We start from the raw sequence: 25,028 nt of genomic DNA on the forward strand, positions 1-25,028 counted from the left end.
CTGGTTGGTTAATATTGCTGCCCCTCACTTTTTTAAAGCTAAATTATGCCAGTTAAACATTTAATTTATTCAGACACGGATTGCTGGAGTATGAAGTGGACCAAAGATTTCAAGAAAAAATATGATGGTATTGTTGTTCCCAGCAACATGAAGAGAATTCATGTATTGATGGAAAAGAGAAGCTACAGTGTTGAAGCATCAGGAAGGAATAAAACACTCCAGCAAGGAACTGCTGTTAAAGTAGTTGATCACATTGCAAAAGAAATATTTACTCAAACAATTGAAAAAACTATAAACTCTGTATCATCATTGATGAAGCTTCAACCATATCTAGTAAACCAATGATCATAATTTTTGTAAAGGTTGAAAATTGTAATCTGTTGCCAGTAATTTTTCTTGATTTGGTTGAGTTGAAAGGATGGGATGCTAAAACTATGTACACATCTCTATTTAAAAGTTTGCATTATGCAGGATTTGATAGTGGATATTTGAAAACTAATGTGGTCACATTCTGCTCAGATGACACAAGTGTAATGTTTAGCTGCAAGTCGGTGGTGAGCACTAAACTTAAAAATGATTTTCCAGACATCATAATTTGGCATTCGTTAAATAACTGCTTGGAACTGGTTTTAAATTATTCTATCACTGATATACAACAAGTGAATCACATCAAAGTGTTCATAGATAAAATCTACCCAAGCTTTCTCCAATCAAAGAAAAACCAAATATAAATTTTCAACATTTTGGAAGAAATTGGACTAGAAGTTTTGAAGGTTGGTAGAGTTTTGGGACCAAGATTGGTTGCTTGCAGACTAAGATCATCACATGCTGTATGGCATGCTTATCCAGCATTATACAATTATTTTTCTACTGAGAAAAAATATTCAGAAATGGCTTGCCATCTTTCCAAGATCTTCTTACTGGAGGATATAGCAATAATGATAGATATACTACAAGAAGTTTCTTTACTTTCTAATACCTTTCAAGCAAGAAATTTAAATTTAGCAAGAGCTGAGAAACTAATAAAAAGGTCCATTAATGCATTGGAAATGCTCAAAGAAAGTAGGGGAAGCTTTAAAAAGAAAATTGATGAAACTTCTGATGCCTTTAGGAATATTGAGTTTGTTGAAAACCAAAGATATGTTGGCCTTCCTCATCGAAAACTACTGGAAGTTGTAAAAAAAGAAAAAAAGAAAGCCAGATTGATGGATTGTGATCACTTAAAATCAAAAAGTAATGCACAGGAAAATGACAATAAAATTCATGAACTGGTAAACATACCTAAGCCAGATTCTTGGAATATTGATGAAGTTGTTATCCTTTGGAAAGCTGCTAAAGAAAAATTGTATGAATTCAGTAACCTCTTTCATCATGAAATCGTCATTAATTATTTATTAATTAATTATTAATAATTATAATTATTATATGTGGAAAATGTCCTTCAAAATTACCATAATCATGAGTTTCCAAGAGCTGTACAAAAGGCTAAAAATAACATCAGTACTGTTGCTCTTAGTTCTGCAGAGGCAGAAAGAGGGTTTTCAATAATGAATATCATATATTCAGGTAAACGAAGCTGCTATGCAGTTGAAAATGTGGCAAACCTGATGACAATTAATTGAAACGGCTTCCCATTGGATTCATGGGATCCCACTTCTTCAGTTCAAATGACGCTGACAAAAAACCACACAACTGATGACAACAGGGTCAAACATGGAAGGAACAAAGATTTTAATGATAATCAAGTGGTGATTTGGAAATATTTAAAGTATGGTAAATAAATTATTCTAGTAAGATATTTTTGTTATTATTTTTCATTGTGAAAAATGGGGGTTTGTAAAGCGAGATAGAACCAGTTGTTAAAATTTTTGAATGTCACCACTGATCAACACTCACTCAAAAAAATATTTAAATTCTTCATAATTATTTACAGGTTATTAAACCAAATGAGACAAGATTACTTTGAAGTCTAATGATGTAAATTTTATCTTTTTTTTTAACTTTAATTGGAAATTTTTATGCATGACAGGTTCTGAAATGATAAAATGGCAACAAAACATTTAATGCAAAGAAGAAAAACAATAATTGTTACTGAAAAGTGAAACCGAAAGAAACTATAAGTAACCAGACTATCTTCATGGTTCTATCCCTCAAGGTGGATTCCTGTATGTGGTGAGGGGTAAAAATGAAAGTACAGAACCTTCTCTGGGATCTAAACATCCACGTATTTGCCATGCATGGCAGCCCTTGAAAGGGAGGAGAAAATCCTTGTGGTTGAGGGTCCAACCCTAACACTCCAGTTTGGTCTGGAATTTCTGAAGATAAGCAGCTTTGGGGTGGCCTCCCCTAGGGTCAGGCTGATCCTCCTAGGCTAGGGTCAATCGAGTATTAATGTTGGACGTTCTCAATAAGTGTTGTGGACATTATGCCTGATGCTGGTGTTTGGGTATAGTGCTCACGAAAGCATGATGTTGCTGCAGTGTCGTTGTTTGGCATTGTAGTGTGTCCCTTCAGAGAGCTCTGTGGTTGGTGGGGGCACTGAAACATATTGCCCTTCATGAAAAAATAAATAATACTGAAAACAAACAACAGATTATCTGAGAATGACCATGTGTGGACAACTCTGTTCTTTAGTCAGATTCTGTATTTCAAGTTCTAATTATGCATTCCCTGTTTGAGAATTCCTCACGGCACATGCCTCACATTTTTATTCAAAAGAGAGACTTGTTGGCTCCGCAAAGTCAATACAGAAATTATGCTCTGGAGACATTTTGGTGGAAACATCTTCTTCACAACACACCAAACTCCTCTTGAATTCAAAGGCCATTAGGGATATATCCATCAAGGTTACTTTCCATGCAACTTTGAATTCTTCCAGAGGAGTTATAGTTGAGAGGAATTTAAAGAACATTCCAATGTCTGAGATCATCTTTCTTAGTTTCTCCAGCAAAGGTGTTTCTCAGTCCTTCGAATCTCCACTTGCAGAGACTGAGTTGTGATGCCTACTGATGTTCTGACATGAATGTTTACATTGCCACTTTCTCCAACCACAGTCAAAGCAGTTTACCTGAACTGTAAGGTAAGGCCATATACATTCTGGATCTTTTCAGATGCTTCCACTGTCAGAGATTCAGTCACTCAAAGACATTATGTTCTGCTTCTTTAACACATGCTCTTTCTGGTGGCAGAGACCACAATGCCTGCAAGTGCAAACTGGAACCACAAATTGTTAACTGTAGTGGTTCACACCCATCTTATTCTATTTCTTGCTGTTTGTGGGTGGAAGAGAAAGAGGTGCAATGCTTGAATACTGGAAACAATATTTCCTACCCAAAGGCTCAGAAGGTATTGTCCCCCACTCCATCTCAGATATATGCTGCCACTTTCACAGTGGGAGTGCCAACAGATCTCTCTGTGCTTCTGGCAGAGTCATTTTCAAACCATCTGAAGAGTCATTTGCCCTCCATGGTGAAAGTTTGATGAATCTATATCTGATACTGCCACTCCTTCCAGTGACTGCCTGAGACCACTTCCTTTGACTTTGGGTGGTTCCTCAGGTTCATACTCTTGTGCAGTCTTAAGATTCAAAATGATTATTTGTTCATGCCCTCAGTCACTGAAATCTTTGTCTACAGACAGAGACCTGCTTACTTGATCCAGGGCAAGATCCAATAAAGTCAATAGACTTCCATCCAATAAAGAAAACAAACATGGTAAAGAAAGCAGGACTTGCTCTCTACTCCATTCTCCTCCACATAAATAAAAATTACCACATTGATACAGTGAAACTGTTGGGGTTTTTCTTTGAATGTAGATAAAATTAAGGATTTTAAATACTCTTACCATCCTGTGTGTGTCTCCTTACAGAAAACATTTTTGAACGCTGCTAATGTCTTCACCCTTCAGCAGTTTCCTTTGTGCAGAAATGACAGGTTGTGTGATGGACGAGTGCATGAGGAGTGATACTGCTGATCGATACACCCTTAGAGGCTGTAGCTATCCATGTTTTCTTTGATCATACCATCACTATTTGTTCTCTCTACCATGCTCCTGAAGAAACCTCATGATCAGTCAGACCTTGATGCCCTCATTTGAGCAGTTACTATCACCCTTTTCAATGCTGGGGGACTTTAATGGACATAATCCCCTCTTGTGTGTTGCTGATATTGATGGGAGGGGTCGTTCCATAGAGCTTATGCTCTCAGATTACAACCATTTCAGTTCTGGTTCTTATACTTATTTTCATGCACCTAATCAGTCAGTTACTGCTATTGATCTCTATGTCTGCTCCCCTTCACTTTTCTCTTACTATTCTTGAAGGATTGACAGTAACTCATGGGATAGTGATCATTTTGAGAGAGACCTGCTGTGGTTGATGCCACCTGACCTGACTGCCCAATGGAAGTTTGACCAGACCAACTGGCCCTATGTTACATCTCTCTTTGAACTTGCTCCTGCCATCATCTGTAAGCCATTGATAGATTACTGCGTCGCAGCAGTAACTGATTGTATTGTCCAGTCAGATGTTCACTGTATTCCTAAAACCTTAACATGTATTCCACAATATCCTCATCTGTGGTGGGATCCTGCCAGCCACGTGGCAGAGAAGGCTCAAAAATGGGTCTAGGATACCTTTTGTGCAGGTATCTCACACTTTTAAGCCGCATTGCGTTTCAGTGGGCCCATGGACGTGCTTAGCAGGTCATATATTAAAGTCAGAAGAAATCCTGAATTAAATAGACATCTAGCATCTCTCCTACTACCAATTCAAAAGTTTTTGACGAGCTGTCTCTGTAAACTCTTGGAGAGGATGGTTAACCCTTGCTCCACCCAGTGTCAGTTCCTGTGACAGTGCTCCTCTGTGGACCACCTGCTTCAACTTGAAATGTCAATCAGGGAAGCCTTTCTCAAGTGACAACATCTTGTTTCTGTATGTATTGACTTTAAGAAAGCTTATGACACTATGTTGAGGTTTTGTATCCTATGAGACCTCCACTTATTTGGGTTGTGTGACAATTTGCCCATTTTTATTAAATGTTATTTAATGGATCAGTGATTCCAAGACAGTGTGGGTTCAACACTTTTGCGTTCTTTCCCAGAAGAACTTGGAGTTTCTCTGGGCTGTCTTGAGTGTCATACTTTTCATTATAAAGATTAATGCCATCAGTGGACAACTTTTCCGTATAGTTGCAAATGGTCTCTGTGTTGAAAACTTCCACATCTCATCATTCCTCAAGCATGATCGAGAGACTGTCCTCAGTCATTCATTGAAGTGTACCACAGGAAAAGGTTTAATATTTTCTCATTGCCAAACTGTTTGCATGAACCTTTCAGAAAGTGAGGTATCGACATGAATTCAGAGCTCTGTCTCAGAGAAATTGTGCTTCCTGTGATCCCTAAGGCAAAGTTCTTGGGGCTTATCTTTGATCGTAAGGTTTTATTCCACACATCAAGCAGATATGTGTCAAGTGTACAAGGGCACTGGACATCCTAAATGTCTTCTCTTCCACCTGTTGTGGAGTGGATTGATGTTCCATGCTCATCGTTTTTTCTGCCCTCACTTTATTGTAACTGGACTATGGTTCTCTGGTCTATGGCTCTGCCAGGACCTCAGCCTTGAAATTGTTGGATCTTGTACACCACCAGGGGCTTTGGCTCTGCACAGGGGCCTTCTGCAATTTTTCAGTTCAGAGTTTGAATACTAAGTGTCAGGAACCTCCTTTATACTCCTTCTGTTTGTAACTGTCATTACTCTATACTTCAAAACTTCAGTCCTTACCACAGCATCCCACTAGGGTCGTGTTTTCCTTCATCAGTGTGCCATGCATTTTCAGAATAGATGTTCTGCCATTGTTTCTTTTGGCCTTTGTATCCAGGTACAATTGGATGAATTGGGTCTGTTCCTGGATAACGCTGCTGTATCCACTAATCAGTCCATCCCACCATGGCTCATTACCATCTCCATGTGTGACCTTTCTTTGAGTCATCTGAAGAAGGTGGATACTTCCGTTTAGAAATACTGACTTCTATTGCTGAACATCTTTCAAATCCTTCCATTTTCATTCATATGGATGGTTCGAAATCAGGTGATTCTGTAGGACATGGTTTGTTTTGGGAGTCTGTGTACAACTATTAAATTCACTGCCAAGCTATACACCATTTCTCTTGCCCTGGATCACACAGAAGTTATGCAGTAGTATTAACTGTACTATTTATACTGACTTGTTTAGTCCTGTACTGGCCCTAGAAATGCTTCATGTTAGTTCCCATCAGTATTATAAACCATTACTCTCAATTACTTCTATCCAGTTTTTTGGATACCAGACCATATTGTTATTCATGGGAACAAGCTCACAGATATTGCAACCAGGCAAACTCAGTCTGTTTACTCTGGTACTATCACTACCGTGCATATCCCATACGTGGATTATAGTCATGTATTCAAGGCTTAGCTCTGCATCAGTTAGCAGATGATTTGGAGTGAGCAACGTGTTAACAAGCTTTTCAAGATCAAACCTTCTATTGCTTAATGGATGTCTTGCTTCTATATGGATCATAATGAAGAAGTTCTCCTGGCTAAGCTATGCATTGGTCACAGTTTTATAACTCATTCTCTTCTTTTATCTGGGACTGATGCACCAATATGTGATCTGTGTGACACTCAAGTCACAACAGCCCACATTTTACTGTCATGCCATTGTTATGACTGTGAGTGATGGTCCCATTTTAGACATATTTTTACCATGTGTTCACCCTTGACCTCACACAGAGGCATTGGCAATGGTGACACTGTCCACTGAAGTTGTGTTTTTAAATTTTTAAGGGCCATTGGTCTTTTCAAGTCTATTTATGTTTTTAATTTGAAAATTAGACTGTTTTGTTTTAACGTGATTCCTTTTTATGTATTTTAATAATTTTACCTTTATTTTTACTTTTTCACTGGTTGTTTGTTACAGATAGCCTAGTTGCTTTGTCCCAGTTAATGCCAACCAACCAACTCATGATTCTTCAAGTATAAACTTCCTGACTAACGGCTGGAACCCGTTTTGATAGATTATTTTCAACATATTCAGAGAGTATATTTCTGTAATTTATTTCCATAAATGTTACTTGCTGAACATTATTATCTGAGTAAAATCAGTGGGATCATATCTCAACTTGGTAAAAAGAAAAATAGTATGTTGATAAATATTTTAGTATTGTATACACCTTTGTATTTATAAATATTAATTTATAACTTCCAAAAAGATCTTTTGAACAGAATGTATAAAATATTAATGAACATATGAACATGTTTAAGTATACAAATCATAATAAGATTTGGTGATAACAACCACTTCAACATAGAAAATATTTTTAGAAGTTAATCCATGAAGATAATATTTAAATGTGCATTGATTGTTATGACCCTGTTTTATCATATTTCTACTGGTGAATTTACTTTATCTACTAAAAGCCTCTATTTAAAGTTAAATGTTATCTGCAGTTTGTTTTTAATTGTATTCAGATTCAGGTATAAAGGTTTCTATAAAATGTGAAACTATGAAAATTGCATCATAATTAGTTTTTAGTTTCAGTATTTTCATATCGATAACATTCATATCAGAACATTAAATATATCTAAAAGTTCAACAAAGAGGTGAAATATGATGAGACATTTCTTTTATCAATTTCGGATATGAAGAACTGCCGTGAAAGTCAGTGTTTTAGTTATCATGGAATAGAACAAGAAGATTATTTCACAGAAGTTATGAACTCCCCAAAACCAAACATTGATGTATGTGGAGAAACAACTTTAAATGGAAATAACATAAACAAATTTAATATGCCTCAGTGTTATGGTAAAACATACAGTTGTGTAATCAGTAGAAAAAATGTGGAATATTTGATAACCTAACACAAAAAGAGAGGACAGAAACCAAATCATTGTGCAATTTTTAGAAAACATTTTGAGTGCAATAGAACCTTAGACAGTAATGAAAGAAATCACACTGGGAAGAAACTTTACAGTTGTGGAATTTGTATAAAACATTTTGTATCAAGATATACTTTAAAATCACATCAAAGAACACGTGCTTGTGAGAAACCTTACAGTTGTGCAATGTATGGTAAACACTTTGGTACAAATAGTATTTTAAAACAACATCCAGTAATACATACTGGAGAAAAATCTTACAGTTGTGAAATTTGTGAAAAACAGTTTGGAAGAAATTCAGAATTAAAAAGACATCAAAGAACACATACTGGGGAGAAACCTCACACTTGTGCAGTATGTGGAAAACACATTGTTACGAAAGGTACCTTGAAAGATCATCTAAAAATACATACTGGGAAGAAACCTCACACTTGTGCAATTTGTAAAAAACAGTTTTTAAGAAATACTGAGTTAAAAAGACATAAAAGAATACACACTTGGAAGAAACCTTACACTTGTACAGTATGTGGAAAACACTTTTTTGCAAAAATTATCTTAAAATATCATCAAAGAATACATACTGGAGAGAAACCTTACAATTGTGCAATTTGTGAAAAATAGCTTGGAAAAAATTTGAACTTAAAAAACTTCAGAAAATTCACACTGGGGAGAAACCTTCCAGTTGTGCAGTTTGTGGAAATATATTTACTTAATATCACATAAAACATGCATATGGATATGATTTTGTATTGAGTAATAACTTAAAGAAACCTGAAAAAATACATTCTTTTGGAAAACCATAAAATTGTTCAGCCATTTAAAATGATTTGGAAAAACATTAAAAGTAAAAGGACAAAGAGAATATACGCTGAGAAGAAATGATATATTTTTGTAGCATCTACACCTTAGCAGTTAATTATGATTACTTACAACATTACATATTAGGTTTTGATACCTGCAGTTGACACATCACACATATCCCATTGTGTAACTTTGTAAAATGTCATTGAAGGTAACATTAAAAGACCAAAAAGGGGGATCCTTTAGTCCATTTCCAATGTCCACCATAGGGAATTGAATCCTGCAATCCAGGATTGTTAGACTGAAATTATCAATGTTTCTCCAGATAACTCTACTTCATGTAGTTACTTATCAGGGACTAAAATCAATATGCAAAATATAGTGGGTAAAACCCACAAGTTTTAAGTAACTTATAACTTTTGAGTACCTATGTGAGGTATGTCCTTATCAAGAACTAAAGTCGAGGTTTCAATTATAGTAGATAGAACCATGCAGATAATCTTAATTATTAATAGACTGTACCTTCTTCATCTACTTTACATACATCCTTATCAGGGCTCAAAAGAAGGTAGATAGCACCATTTAGAAGGTGTTACTTATTAATAGATTCTACCCTTCTCATCTTCTTGATTGAAAAAGTTTATTGTTTTAAAATATTTAATCAGAAAATGGAGATATCAATTTCACCAAGAAAAGCTCAGGCTGTACCTCGCTATGATGCAAACAAGAGAAATGTTTTTACAAGGTTCTTAGCACTATCAGCTAACTTTAAAACTAGAAAACATGTATGTATGATATTTATTTGTTCACATAATATTGTAAGATGAATATCACTTTTAATTCAGTAAGTTTTTCTGTCATTTGTCTTCTTATTACATTATATTTAGTGGTGATGTGAGCCATTTTACTTCCTGTGCATTTGTGAACTTTTTCAGTAATTTTTTTTCCATTCAGTTGAATAGATTGTGTTATTTCATGAAAGAGTTTCTATTCTTCTGGAGTGTACATGAGCATGTGTTCCAAGTGTTATCCAATAACTGATTTGCAAGTCAAACTGTTTGAATTTTTATAAATATGAATGCAAAATTGCTAGCTTGTATCTGTGAAATCAACTAATCCTATACGTATGTTTTCAGTGTAAATCTTGTCAGATACTCTTTTTCTGACTCTTCCACATTTGAATGCTTTGCAAATAATACTGTCAGTGAACATGGATAGGAACAGAGACCTTGTATTCCCATAATCCAATGAATTTCTGTTTTGATTATCTTCATAGTTCTAAACGTCTTACATAGGTTGGCAGCCTCTAAATATGTAGGCCTTGATCTTGTCTACATATCTGTAGGCACGTATGTACCTAACACTTGTTAGCCTTAACACTCCTACGAAAAGACGTTTCTAGTCCTCATTTCTCCAAGCCCGTTCCCCTGGCTGTGGTTTCGCTAGATAGTAGATAGGGACAGTGGGAATCTCGTTAATCCATTCATTAATGGATTTAAATGGCAATTTTATTTAAATACAAAATTATTAGCCTAATATTAATAACCTTTCAAGTTGCTCTGGGGCCTATTAGGCCCCACTTTTCGTAGGAGTGTTAATTTGACTGTACTGTTTGTGTGAGTAAATGATTATAATGCCCGTTTTTCTAAATTGAAACATCTTTGTGCACACCTTGAAAAAGGCTTCTTACATGTTGTGGCTGAGCAACCAATGTTTGTGTCAACTGTCCTTCAGCCACTTGTCACTGACACACACTCATTAATATTCTAGAAGTTATTTATTAGTAACAACATGAATAATTTTAGTTAAACGTGATGGGTAATGTGCCAGACTGTGGACCTAATGTAGTTAATGACTTGTTACTGAAAAAAACAACAAACAAATCACCCTCAGCCATGGATATTATATAAAAATATTGTTCAAATCTTATATTTTGTCCTGAAAATTATTTTTAGTAGATTGTAATGATTAGTTGTCTTCCATTTGGTCTGCCACCTGAACGTTAAGGAGCGCTAACATAGATAGGCTTTAGTTATTTTTTTGCAAAATCCAACAAATGTACACTAACAATGTCATTTACTTCATGAGCTTATTTAATTATTGGTTGTTAGTGTAATTCTCTGAGCATTTTACCTCCTATTGTAAAATTTAACTTAATTGAATTTTAACTTGTGATTAGCAATAGTTTTTTTTTTTTATTTGTCCTCAGGTATTGGTGATTATTAACTGGGAATTAGTTCTTTCATTACCAGTGCACCAGAATGTTACCTGAATATAAATATGATAAAAGAAAATATGATAATATCAAGTTTAACTAGAATGAAACTGTTTTGTTAGTTCAGATTTTTATACTTCTTACAGTAGTCATGTAAATATAGTTTAACCAGATACTAATTGTCTTATGTTTTTATTGACTCAGACATAGAATATTTTATATGTTGTGTTAAAATCATTATATTTTTCAAAAGGTTTTTTTAGTGAAATAATGATTGATTTAATAATCGTTAATTCTAAGCCATAGTCATCCATTGGTTTAGAAATATTTTTGTCTGATAACTATTATTAAATATATTTTGGTTATAAAAGTTGTCTCTCGTTAATTTTCATATCTTTGTGATTAGGTTGTTTATGATGTTACCTTGTGTTAGCTTAAATTGCAAATGTAAGATATGAATATGAACATTTGAAACAATAAATAATGAACTCATATGAAGTTATAACACGAAAGAATTGAGTAAGCAAACATTGAGAAATGTAGACATTTCAATATCATTATTTGGTAATTAATGTCTCAAATCCATTATTTCATATTATACGTAGGCACAAATGTTAGCAAATAATGGTTTAACGTACAATAGTTGAAATCAGGCAAGTTATTATTCAAGTAAATAATTAAAACATTTTCTATTTGTTTAAAATGCAATGTTTACTGAAAAATTGAATGCATTTTCGAAAATTAAACAATATACACTTTTACTGGAGAGCATATATTTGATTTCTAAGGTTTCACCCATAATTCGTTTATCATTTGTTTTAAATAATTTGATTTACGTAAACAAACTTTAAAGTGAATTATGTATCTATTTAATTTGTAATAATGTTAAAATGTTACGTTAAGGTAATGTTATTAATAGTGGCATTATGAAAAACAGAAAGCCCATGTGATTATTTCGTGTTATGTGTGTTGTAAGATATTATTTAGTGCAAATATTACTGTCTAGTTTGTTTTGTGAAGAATATTTGTTGTTTGTTTAATTGTTATTAAAATATTGTTAAAAGCAGACGACTGTTGGAAGTTGTTTGTCACTCTTTGATTTAGAGAATATAGCGAGTAGACAATTCAGTAATAAGCATTATCGTATGAGAGGGTAATGACAGACAGACATATGCGAGAACAGAAGTGAAGTAACAGCCAAGAAAAGGTTCGGCATGAAGTTAACGTCGGTAGATATGATAGGCCTAAAGTTTAATATCTTTTAAGAGTAAGATAACTAGTAGAAAAGGAAATAAAACGAATAATTTATCCTAGTTAAATTAGCCTGAGTATAATTTAACAAAAGAAACAAAGGGTATTCTGGAGAAGGAAGACCAAACGATTACTAGAAGAGTAGTACACGAGTGCGGTAAGTTGCGAATAAAATAAAATTCGTGACAAGTATTTCGATTTAACACTTTGCATCTCAAGAGATGCAAAGCAATCGAGGGTGTTCAGAAGAGACCTCTTCACTCCACACGCGAAGTTAGATTTAGCTGGACTGATGATTAATAGCTATACCTAGCAGTCAAATGGTGAAGGTCCATTGATGTTTCGCAAGAGGTTAAATACTGACTCCATTAAAAACAACACGAGGGGAGGGATTTATAAATCCTAACACCCGGTTATTTAGCTGTGGAAGGAAAACGGAAGTACCCCGAGCAAAACCCATTTTTCACGAACCAGATGCCGAAAAATATATCTGGTTAGTGCCTGAGCTGTAAACAAAAATGATAATTACACAAGATAATCATAACTAAATTGAGATAAAAGACATTAGCAAATATGGTTGAGTGTATTAAAGGGAGAAATGTGTTTTTGCCAAGGTAGCTGATAAATCGATAAACTGGGCTGCAAAGTGAGTTATGGTTTACTGCTATTTTATAAAATTTAGTGGCTAGTTGAAGTAAACGTGTTTTAACAGATGGTGTGTCGTATATTTTTTTCAAGGTAGTAATAAGGAGTGTAGCATGGTATAAGGAAGGCAGTCCTGATAGCCGTGTATTGTAATTCTTGTAATTTTTTGGTCAGAGAGTCGGGCATGGTACAAAGTAACATGCAACCGTATTCGACTAGCGGTTAATGTACACTGTATGTGAACATAATAGTTTGAGGGGTATATCCTTTGTTTATTCCGCTTATTCTTCGAAGGAATGATATGCGTTACCTGATACGTGATGCAATTATATCAATATGAGTTGACCAGGTAAGTTTAAAATTATAAAGGACACCTAGAAATTTTTGAGAGGGGTTACAGTGTCAAAGATTTTAATTTGTATCTTGGGCATTCTTTTCTTTTAAATCACCTATACAATAAAATGGCTTGATATTTGCGAGGATTGAATGCTACCCACCCTTTGTCACACCATTGCGTGATGGAGTTGATGGTAGTCTGAACACAATAAGCGGCTGTAACCGGGTTAGTAGACGTACTCCAAACAGCTGTGTCATCGGCGTATTGTGAGGTATGAGTTTGAGTTATGGCAGAGAAAGGAATGTCTTTCACAAAGAAAATGTATTGCAAAGGGCTGAGCACGGAGCCTTGGGAGACTCCCACCAATAAGGGGAACGAGTGAGAGAGTTCATTGTTATCTTTAACTCTGGCTAAACGGTTATTTAAAAAGGTAGCTACCCAACGGATAAAGATATATTGAATGTTCATGGAGAATAGCTTATAGAGGAGAGCGTTATGCCACACCGAATCAAAAGCTTGCTTTACATCAAAGAATACGCCCACGGTTACCTGGTTTCGGTTAAAAGCTTGAAATATAGATTCGGAAAGTCTAACTAGGTGGTTAGCAGTTTGACGTTTTTGCCAAGAGGCATTCTGAATATTTGATAGTATATTATTAGTCTCAGCGAAGAAAATAAGTTTATTAGTAACAATTTTCTCTAGTGATTTGCCTTGGGTGTTAATAAGGCTAATAGGTCTGTAATTAGAAGGATCAGACAAGTTAGTTGAAGACTTTGGGATAACCGTTTTTGTGGCTGTTTTCGAAACAATTAGGATAGTAGCCATGCAAAAACGAGTAATCGTAAATAGAAATTAAATGAATTAGAAAGTTTAAGGGTAGATGTTTAATGGCACGGTTATTTATGCAATCTTCTCTGGGAGCGCTATTGATTTTGAGTCGTTTAATGGAAATTTTGAGTTCGGCTGACGTGAGCGGTAATATAGGAGTTATGGATGGGAAAGTCTAAACTAAAGTTGGGATTTAATACTTCGTGGTGTTGGGATATGAGATTATTTATTTGGAGGAAATAAGTGGTGTTAAAAGTGAGAATGTTAGGTGTAGTGAAGGATTTCTAGAGGACTTCGGCGAAAATGGTGCATTTATCTTTGTCAGTAGAGGCCGTTTGGTTGTTATATACCAAATTATAAGAGTTAAGGTTTAGTGATGTTTTACAAACAAATTTAAGTTTCTTCCAGAATTGGGCCCAGCATGGCCAAGCGTGTTAAGGTGTGCGACTTGTAATCTGAGGGTCGCGGGTTCGCTTCCCCATCGCACCAATCATGCTCGGCCTTTCAGCTGTGGGGTCGTTATAATGTGACTGTCAATTCCAGTATTCGTTGGTAAAAGAGTAGCCCAAGAGTTGGCGGTGGGTGGTGATGACTAGCTGCATTCCCTCTAGTCTTACACTGTTAAATCAGGGGCAGCTAGCACAGAAAGCCATCGAGTAGCTTTGTGCGAAATTCAAAAACAAACAAACAAATCTTCGAGAATTCTTTAGGGTGGCTGCAAGAATTGTCTTTTGAGGCGCAGAATTTTTCCCACTTAATTATTTGTTGTTATTTTATTAGTCGTTTAATGGTATTATTTGATTGATTGATTTAATGTTTTAAGATTTTGATTGCGCGTAGAGATAAAAGTCTGCGTAGGTGGCGTCTTTCAGAAATTTGACAATGGATTTCAGGGGTGAAAATCCAATGGTTTAATGGCAGAGTGCGGGCCTCAGTTGGAGTGACAGAATGGAGATCATCAGTACTAGATACAGTGAATTTAAGCACAAGATAGTCAAGAACTTGGGAACCAGAGATTAAGGGAGAAACATAGAAGGGGTGTTAGATAGAATAGAGTTGAAAGCATCCAAGTTCGTATTAGAAAAGTTAAGGGTAGGGGATGTAGGAGGGGGGAGAGCGAGTATAATTATTAAAAAGACGAAAGGAAACAGGAAGGTGATCAATACCAATGTGGTCGTAAACTTGAAAATCAGAAGTGTGAGACAGAAGGTTAGAAGTAACTATAACCGGATCAAGCATGTCTTGGGAACCGTTAATATGTGTATGTGTTGGATGATTGCTGTTGATACATGTTAAATTGTTCGAACGTAGAAAATTATGAATAATAAGTCCATTGTGAGTGTTAGTGTGGCAAAATAATTCTTTATGCTTGGAATTTAAATCGTTTATGATTATGGAGTGCTTGTTGAGAGAAAGGGCGTATTGTAAAAAACAGAGTCGGGGGCTGACATAAATTAATACTAGAATGATGGGGAAAGTTAAAGGGAGTTAATTCAACTAAAATAATTTTGTTAAGGGGCTGGGTGGGAGGCTTTAAAATTTTAATATTTAAGTTAGGTTTAAAAAGGAGGGTGATTCTTCTAGTGGGGGCAAAATGGGACACAGATAAAATTTTATAACCAGGGAAGGTGAAAGAATGATTGCTGCTTGAAAGGGTTTCATTAAAGGAGATTATATCAGCGTATTACAGAGGTAAAAAGTTCATATTTCTTAAAATAAAGGTCACCTTGGATATTTATATGTAGAAAATAAACCATTATACTTACCTGGTGGTGGCCTTGGTCCTTCATGTTGCAATCCAGTGATGTATGACATATGGATTCGAGTTTTTGATATCTACGAAGAACTTGGAAGATTGGACTATTCAGGAAAATAGTTGGTAGGACGATTCGAATCGTTTTTCGAGCACCATGGTAGCAACATCAGCTACAAATGTAGCCAGCCGCTCGAGGAAAGCATAATCGAGACCTCTGGGATTCTTTGGGTTAGTCTTTGAGGTTTGTTGTGCTTCAGTCCTATTGACATTTGAGCTCTGTGATTTCAGGGCTGCTGGACAGTCGACATGCTGCGCCTGGACGGGCTTGGTATTGGTCGCAGGAAGGCTGGAAAAACCAATAGAAGGTCCAGCCGTGAGTGCTGGTTTACTAACCTTCAACTTTTTCAGTTCTAATACTTGTTGATATTTGGAGCAGCCATGGTAGGTTGCAGCGTGATTACCATAACAGTCGCTGCAAATGGTTTCCATACGGGGCTTTTGGGAGTTACGTACGTAATGAAGACCTCCACAACGAACACACAGCGGAGAAGGTTTGCAAGCGGTACTAGTGTGACCAAAACGTTGACAGTTGTAACACTGGAGGACAGCATTCACTGACGAGGTTTTAGCTGTCTTGACAGGATATTTAGCAAACCAGCGAGTTATACCGTTGGCAACGAGGTTATTAGCTACAACTTGATCTTCGAGCGCAAGTTTCACAAGGGGGTAGGGAGGCCGGTCTTGAAAAGTTTAATCCCTTCTACACTGAGTGCGTTAATGTTGGTGGCAATAAATTCAAGTTTTATTTCATCTGTGGTAATGTTTAAATGGATACCACGTACAACCACGTAAAACTTATTTTGAGGTTCACCAGGAACGTGCGTCGAGATTTTGGATTCTTTGAATGGGGATCCGGGCCATGGAGATAATAATTTGGCGTAGTGTCTCGGATGAGAACACTTTATGACTATACCCTCCTTCGGGAGTCTTCCTATTTCCGTGAATTGAATGCCTGGAAAGGTTTTTAATATCTCTTGAGCAACGTCGCGTTGGCGATTAGAAGCTAGAACATCTTCAATGATGATAGTAGGGGGAGTTTTAGGATTGGCAGACCTGACTGGGGACTTGTTTGTTGGCGACTGGACGGGTTGACGAGTAGGTGAAGACTCACAGACTTCTGGTGGTGCAGTCTTGCTAGAAGTGGAGGGGGCTGAGATTGGACGACGAGGCAATGAAGAAGTGGCCTTGGGCTTGTTAGAGTCTACAGGGACGGGATTGTCCGTGGAAGATAACGAATTTAGACTACGGTTTGCAGAGTCAACAGATTTATTGAGAGATTTCCTAGCAGCCCGGCGGTGTATACGCAGTCTTTGTATCGCTGAAAACGCTGAAACAGCTACATCGTCTGTCTCGAGACGTTTTTTTCTGCTTCGTAGCTAAAGTCAAAGTCCTAATAAGGACTGTTTATCAAGAGTTAAAACAAAGTAAAAATCATATATGTAAAAACGGCTCGTTTGGGTTAATAAAATTTTTTTCCGTAGAGGAGTGAACAACGTTTCGACTTTCTTCGGTCATCGATGTATAAAACACAATAATGTCGACAATTTTTCACTTTTTGATATATATATATATATATGATATAACATGAAATTATCTGAAGAGTTGTTGTTGTTGTTGTTTGGAATTTCGCACAAAGCTACTCGAGGGCTATCTGTGCTAGCCGTCCCTAATTTAGCAGTGTAAGACTAGAGGGAAGGCAGCTAGTCATCACCACCCACAGCCAACTCTTGGGCTACTCTTTTACCAACGAATAGTGGTTCATAGAGTTTGTGTATGCCCTCTAAGCGATACATTTCAACAATAAGAGAAGATCTCATTGTTTCAAAATAATACATTTAAGACAAGTGAAATATGGGTACAAAAGTTCGTTTTATCATTTTGGCCATCACACTTATATCCAGAAGTTGAAATAATTGCCTTTATTTCATCAAAGTATCATGCACATAATATCTTTATTTAATTATTAAAAGTTATTTAATACTTTACACAAAGTATATTATTTGAACGAGCATGTTAACCGATTGTTATTGTTTTTTGTTGTGTTTTTTCCAAGTACTGTAAGTATAAACAAAATGTTTAAGACAGCAAAAGTTTCTTCGTTGGAAAATAAGGTAAATTAGATGAATTATATAACGTAAAGTACGTTAAAATAAAAATAATTAAACAAGAGTCAACATATGGTAGTAAAACAACAGGAAAAGAGTAACTGCTATAGAGAAAATCGCAAATTATCTTGGAATTATATAATTGTGAATTGAAGAATTAAAACTTTAAATGAGTAAAAATATTAAAAGTGTTACTGTTTGACCTTGCCCAAGGCCTTTTATGTTAATTTATTTTAATCCTGCCCAAAATAATTTCAATTTAAAAGTACACTAATAGATCCTTTGATGAGTACAAAAATTCCATCGGGTATAGGCGTGTCCTGCGATGGATATTGCTTGCGCACAAAAATGTAGCCAATAAAAAGTGGGGAGAATGTCTCAAATATTAATTTACACTAATTCAAGTGCTGCGGCGGTTAATAATACTTTATTGTATTTTAATTCAATTTGATGTGTATTAAAAGTTTCGAGTACATTACTTTAAATCTATATTTTAAGAAGCACCTACAAATTACATGTTTGAAAGAGTTATTTTTTGGTGCATTAAAGTAAAACATAAATTAAATGTAACACTGAGCCATTATATAACATTTAAAGTTTTTCCCGAAAGTTATATCACAATGAAAACCATGGCAATGGTACTGTAAATATAAACAAAATGTTTAAGAACTCAAAAGTTCCTATGTATGAAAATAAGGTTAATTAGATAAATTATATACGTAAAGAACATTAAAATAAAAATAATTAAACAAGAGTTAACATATGGTAGAAAAACAACAGGAAAAGAGAAACTGCAATAGAGAAAATACCAAATTATATTGGAATTATATAATTGTGAATTGGAGAATTAAAACCTTAGATAAGTAAAAATATTAAGAGTGTTACTGTATTCTTATAAAGCTTATTGTCTCAAAGACCAGTTTCATAAATTATTTCATTGGATGTATTTGCAATTTCTGTATAACTGTATAATGTTGTGGGTGAATTTCGTGTCTCACAATTAGCATATAATAAAAGTTGCACAGAAATATATCTGTAAAATTTCCTTCACAAATGGCTGTTTCAAAACTACATAAACAGAACTGATAAAGATATGTTATGGAGGATGGTCTTTTTCATGTCATGCGCATGTGTATGACTGCCGCGGGGAGGGAAACAATTGATGGAATGCAGTAGTGATAGTACAGTGGGTAAACAAAACGTAATTGTATCACAATTATTATTAGATAATTTATATCAGAAAAAATATGATTTATATGAAATATTTAAATTTATTAAGAGAAAACGAGTAAGTCTACAATGAGTCATGAAATAAAAACTGGAAATAAGTTGTAGTAGAGCGATATACATTTCCGTTAATAAGAGGTGTATGAGAATTAGAAGTTAGTACTGTTGTTAGTCTGGCGGAAATTTGACGAACGTGTTATTTGAAGTTGTAATTTAGCTTTTTATGTGTAAAGAGTGATATATTGATAAACTGTAACAGTTTTTGTTCCATAACACTTCAAATTTATATTTGTTCAACTGTTACTTTAGTATCAGCATTCAAACTACATTAAAGTAAAAGTTTATTATGTTGATGTTGGCTGCATTTGACAAACTTCTAAGAACTATAGGCTGTTCGGAAAGTCACTGTGCACTTATATATTTATTAACAGACATGTTTCACTATAGAATACAGGAGGTAAATATTATGACAATTATAAACAATGTTGAAAGTGACCTCCGTTGGCATCAATACAGGCTCGGATCCATCTTATTTTGTTTCTGAACACCGGTATTAGTTGCTGGCTTGAAATAGACTGAACACAATATGAATAAAAAACTGCACAGTGACTCTGCGAATACCCTGTAGAAGGCAAGTTTGAGTCCAGTATTGTAACACTTATAGGAATAAGAAATTTTGCATTAACCCTAATATAATGAATAAGTGTTCATTCAGGCTCGAAAGAGTATGAAAATCAGATAATATTGCAATACAATAGGAAATACTTGTGTACATGGAATTTGTAAAATACTTTTTATGTTATCTAACTAAATCATGAACATTGTAACTTTGTAGAAGATTTTTCAACAAACAAATGGTCATTCTGAAATATTAGCATTCATTCATCCCACTAAATACAAAACTTTATGACTTTTAAAAATAAAATTTGTCAAGGTTTGAAACTTTTGTGTATGGTACATGTATATTGTAAGTTCTATGAAACATTATGAAAGCTGTTGTGATTTGCATTTTGATATGTATTTCTTTTTTGACCCATACTATCTTTAGTTTAATTTTTTAACAATATTTTATGTGTTGCTTTTTAAACTACGGGAATTTAGACATATTGTTAGTGTACAGTTTTGAACAAGCATAGACATATGAAGGATTGTGTTTATAAGTTAATAATCATTAATGTGTGTTAGACAACTCATTCCTTTGAAACAAAAATGTCAAACACATATTAATTGAAAAAATATGATATATAATGCTTATATTCATCATTCAACAGCTTTTCTTATTATTGTTTACTTTCTTTTTCTCTATGTATATTTTAAGCTTGTTTTCATGTATAAAGTGAGTGATTTTTGTTTGTGTGGTATAATGGGTTTTGTTAATGTATCAAGATTCTCTAATTTATTATAAAACTCAGGTTACAAAAAATGTCTAATTTTTCATTCTAACATACTTAAACTTAATATGTTAAAAAGCTTCTTATGTTGGGTTTATTATTTGTGTAATCATTCTGTAATAGAAATTATTATGAACTATGGAATGACAGAAATGATCAACAGTTCAAGTACTAAATGGTTTAAAGGTTTTTCAGTAGTTGTAGTACTGCCATGTTGTAGTGTAGTTTTTTTATATGTGGTATATAGTAGAATAAAAACCTTAATTAAATATCAGAATGATCAGTGTTTTTCAATTTGATATTTGTATTTTGTTTATTGTGATGTTTCACCAGCCTTACATGGTGCTTGAATATCATTTGATGATGCTAGGTGAACCTGATGAAATATTGTGCATAAAATAAGAGTATTTACAAGATACAACTAATAACAATTTGTTCAAAGAGCAAAAGCTACCTTCCAGTCATTACATACAAGTTTGAACTATGTGAAACTTTTTTTAAAATTTGTCTTGGTCTGTTAATGACAAGGAGTTTCAAAACATTTTTGTTAAATTTTGGTATAAACGTGATAATTATAATTTAGAGATGTGTAATTATTGAAAATTTTGTAACCTTTTTAAAGGATGTAATATTTAAATCTTTATCTATTTCTCTGTTGTCTAGATACAAGTTTTGATGAGGATATAAAGTGAAACTTCTGTATAATTGTGGAAGTATTAAATATGAAGGTTGAACCATTTTCTGAAGAGGAACGGGATGTTTTGTTGAATATGAAATTGGAGAAAAATGAACATGAAACTTTCACAACAATGAATAGTAAGCAAATATATTTAGAATGTAAATGTGTTCTTTATAACATAAATAGTGTTAAAGTTACTTGTTTTAATTTAACAGAATTTCTAAATTTGTAATTATTGTTTAAAATTTTTATGTGTGATATTTTATGTCCCAGAGATGTTTATCAATAAAATAGTTTCATTCTTGTGGTTATATTCATCCTTGATTAGATAAACTTGTATCTATTTACACTTTTCTAATGTTATTCTGCACTGTCATCTGTGAGTGGGATAAAGCTGAGAACATTCAAGTATTAACTGAGATGAAGGATTAACCCACTATGTACTGTTAGTAGAGTTCATATATGATTTTTCAGTGTAAGATTTTATTTATTTTTTATTTTTTATAGTTTTAAGACAGAATTATACTGTCTCCTTTTATTGCTCTTTCAGTATAACTTAAGTTTTAAATGTTCTTGATAAAATGCAGTACAGGCATCATACTTATTCACAGTTTTACATTTATCCACTTTATACAAGATTTATTAGCTATAATTAACAAGTAAGAAGTCTGTATTGTTCGTGTTTCTAGCTACAGGAAAAACTAGTTACTTTGAAGAAAGATCTGTACATACCAATTTGATGTTTGATATGATAAAAAAGGAGACAGAAGATATTTGTGATGGAGATGTAGAGAAAATTGAGGTAAGTTGTAAATTAGAGCTTCTACAGTTGTGTTCTTGAAGAGAATATACATTGTTATCATTTTGTCTCTCTGGACATCTTCTTGAGACTAATTGGTTATTACATGGTTGCAGTTACAAGCTCAGGAAATTCACTAATGATTTGTTGCACTGTTATAAACAAACTATTAACAGCCCTTTTTTGCAACAGTTCACAAGTTTCATTTTGAATTTTTCCACAGAACATGCTTTTAACATAACAGTAATTATTCCATATAAAAGCTTAGATTCTTCTGAGTATATATTTCTGTCATTCTGTGAGGTTGTGATGTTCCATCCTACATTCCTTGTTTATTCCATCTAGTGTACTAGAGTGATGATTTACCACTACCTTTCAAAAACAGTTCAGTTCCATAGAACTCTGCAGGCACTACAACTAGTGTCTTGATCACTATGTCTTGGAATGAAATAGTTTGGTTACTCATTTCTTCCTTCTGCTGCATGAGATATGTGAAAGTTGAACAAATATTTTGTGAAAGTGACTTCTATACATGTGAGCTTTGTTGCTGTTGAAGCAGAGATTCGTTTTAATTATATTGTGTATTGTTGTTAGGGCAGATGGATGATTCCTGCCATGAATTTTTCCGTTTCTGAATTTTCTGTCGTTAGGATATCGCAACTCTTCTTTACAATTTCTATGGTTCAACTTGTTGCAAATTTGTCTGTATAGTTCTAGTTCGTTGTGTAGTTTTCTGTTTTAACCCTGTTGTAGTAGGCTTGGTGGATTCCAGTGACTGTTTATCTCATGGTGACCATCAGAGTTTTCACCATATAAGTTACATGTTTGGTGCATCTTCATAAAATATGGCATTGTTTTGTAAATATTACAGGACAACAAGTAACATTTTTTAATTGTTTTACATAAATATTTGTGATTCAGTAAGTATCTATATTCATGGAATCAGTGTGTGGACTGCTCTTAGTAAAGAGTGATTTTCATATTAAGTTTGAAAATACTTGTTCTTAAATAAATGTTGGTTTTAAATCAGAATATTGTATTTTATTTGTTATTTTCTCTACCTTAACTCTATTACGACTTTATCAATTTAAGTCACCTTATCACCGTCATAAGAATACATAAAATAAATTTAACTATTTTTTTTCTTAGGAGATTGACTGCATATTGTAACAGGAAAATTGTGTGTCCTAAATAGTTCATAGCTTGTAATTATCAATCTAATTCTGGTATTTTATTGATGCTTGAATAATGTTAAATTAATAATTTCATCTTGCAAGTTATCAAACACATGGAGGATGTTCATCCCGAGTTACCATCTAGAGTGATGTAATTGTAGTTAATTTCAAAATATTAAGTAAAGAATATATGTGAAAAATGAGAAACATAATACTTGTCTTGTTTTTTCTGTCAATGAAATACAGGATGGCCCGTAAGTCCATACCCATCCATGTATCATGTGTGTCCAGTGTATCTGTTGTGCTGTCCCTCATTCTCGCTGCATAATATTATGCAGTGACATATTCTGTGAGACATTTTCCTCAACATAGCAGGGGTTATTGTTCCAAATGCCACAGTAACAGCTGCCTTCAACTCATGATTAGTATTATTGAATATAACATAATAACATATGGATGGGCAGGGACTTATACACGGGCCACCCTATATAAGCTGATGTTTTTTTATACTAATGGTACAAATATATTAAATTTTTATTTAACCCTTTCTCAACAAGTTGTAGGGTCACAGGCCATTTGTTGATTTTTAATGAAGTACTATTTTATGAATTTATGTCAATAAGTTTGGGATCAAATTGTAAATTATAGTTCTAACTTTAATATTATATGCAAGTTAATTTCTCAATTTAAAAGTAAATATTAGAACAACAACCTAAATAATGAGGTATGTTGAATGCAGCACTGATTTAAATTAGATGTTTGTGATATCAAGATACAAAGTTTATAGTTTTGTAGAAATTAGGAAGGAAAATTACCAATATTAACAAGTTAGAATATGAAATAAAAACCTTGTATCTTTTTATTTGACTGAGATATGGCTTATTTATTGAATCAAAGACAATGGCCACATTTACTTTTTTAAATTTTTGGAAACAATCCTTCATATTCACTTACTTCAATATGTGATATATGAAAAACCAATCAACAGCTTGGAATGTCTTCTGAGGGTTTTTTATCTGTGTTTTTTATCTTTAGTCTATTACTTACTCGTGTCTTGATGAAACTTTGTAGAATAGATGGCAACTACCTGTTTTGGAGGTACAAGTGTAGAGGATAATGTTTCAAAAGTCTTCAGGTTCAAAGGTGAAAAACTTTCAAAACATCATCCTCTACACTTGTGTCTCCACAACAGGTAGTTGCCGTTTCTTCTTCAAAGTTTCATCATGAATACTCTATCTAAACAGTCTATCAAAGAATTACTAGTCTTGTTTTTTTCTGTTAATGAAATCTAGGCTTAGATTTTTTTATTCTGATGGTACAGATATTGTAAATTTTTATTTATTCAAGTAATGCACCCAAGAACACAGTAAAATCATCCAGAAAGCAAACAATGTTCTATAATTATTATAATCTTTTTGGCTTTCAAACTGAGTGATAAGAGTTCTTCACAGTTCAGCCTGATTTGTTAATGTGATTCCATTTAAAAAATACTAAGAACTGAAGATGAATGTATAGAATGCAAAGTCAAATGGGCAGTGATATACTTTACGTGAATATCTAGAGTTCTATGTCAAGTCGCCCCAGATTACATCATGTATCAGTATAATTCTGTGAATATTAATTATGTTTATAATGTGAATGTGTAGAATCCTGTGTCAATTCACTTGTGAGGTACATAATGCCTTTTCGTAAATTCTATTTCAAGTCAGCTATAATGATTCACATAATGTAAAAATGCTATGTTAAATCACTCGTAATTTTGTAAACAATACGAGATATTAAAATTTTCTGTGAGATCAGCTGTATTGTTGATTATAATTTGAATATGTAATGATTTAGTAAAT

The 25,028-nt window shown here is 33.9% G+C and overlaps 1 protein-coding gene across 7 annotated transcripts in view; it reads left to right on the forward strand.

Moving 5' to 3' along the window:
• The window catches only part of LOC143235290 (uncharacterized), a 63,008-nt gene that overhangs the window by 24,788 nt on the left and 13,192 nt on the right, over nucleotides 1-25,028 (forward strand). The window contains exons 1-3 of one of the 7 annotated variants that reach the window (XM_076473287.1): nucleotides 12,104-12,339; nucleotides 21,195-21,347; nucleotides 21,900-22,012. In XM_076473287.1, the coding sequence (XP_076329402.1) occupies nucleotides 21,254-21,347; nucleotides 21,900-22,012 (207 nt within the window). In that variant the 5' untranslated portion in view covers nucleotides 12,104-12,339; nucleotides 21,195-21,253. Of the gene's footprint in view, nucleotides 1-12,103; nucleotides 12,340-19,053; nucleotides 19,296-21,194; nucleotides 21,348-21,899; nucleotides 22,013-25,028 lie in introns of those variants that run through there. The other 6 variants (XM_076473288.1, XM_076473285.1, XM_076473289.1 and 3 more) reach the window with 6 other exon arrangements.

Source organism: Tachypleus tridentatus, chromosome 12 (genome assembly GCF_004210375.1).
Source record: "Tachypleus tridentatus isolate NWPU-2018 chromosome 12, ASM421037v1, whole genome shotgun sequence".
Taxonomy (NCBI): Eukaryota; Metazoa; Arthropoda; class Merostomata; order Xiphosura; family Limulidae; genus Tachypleus; species Tachypleus tridentatus.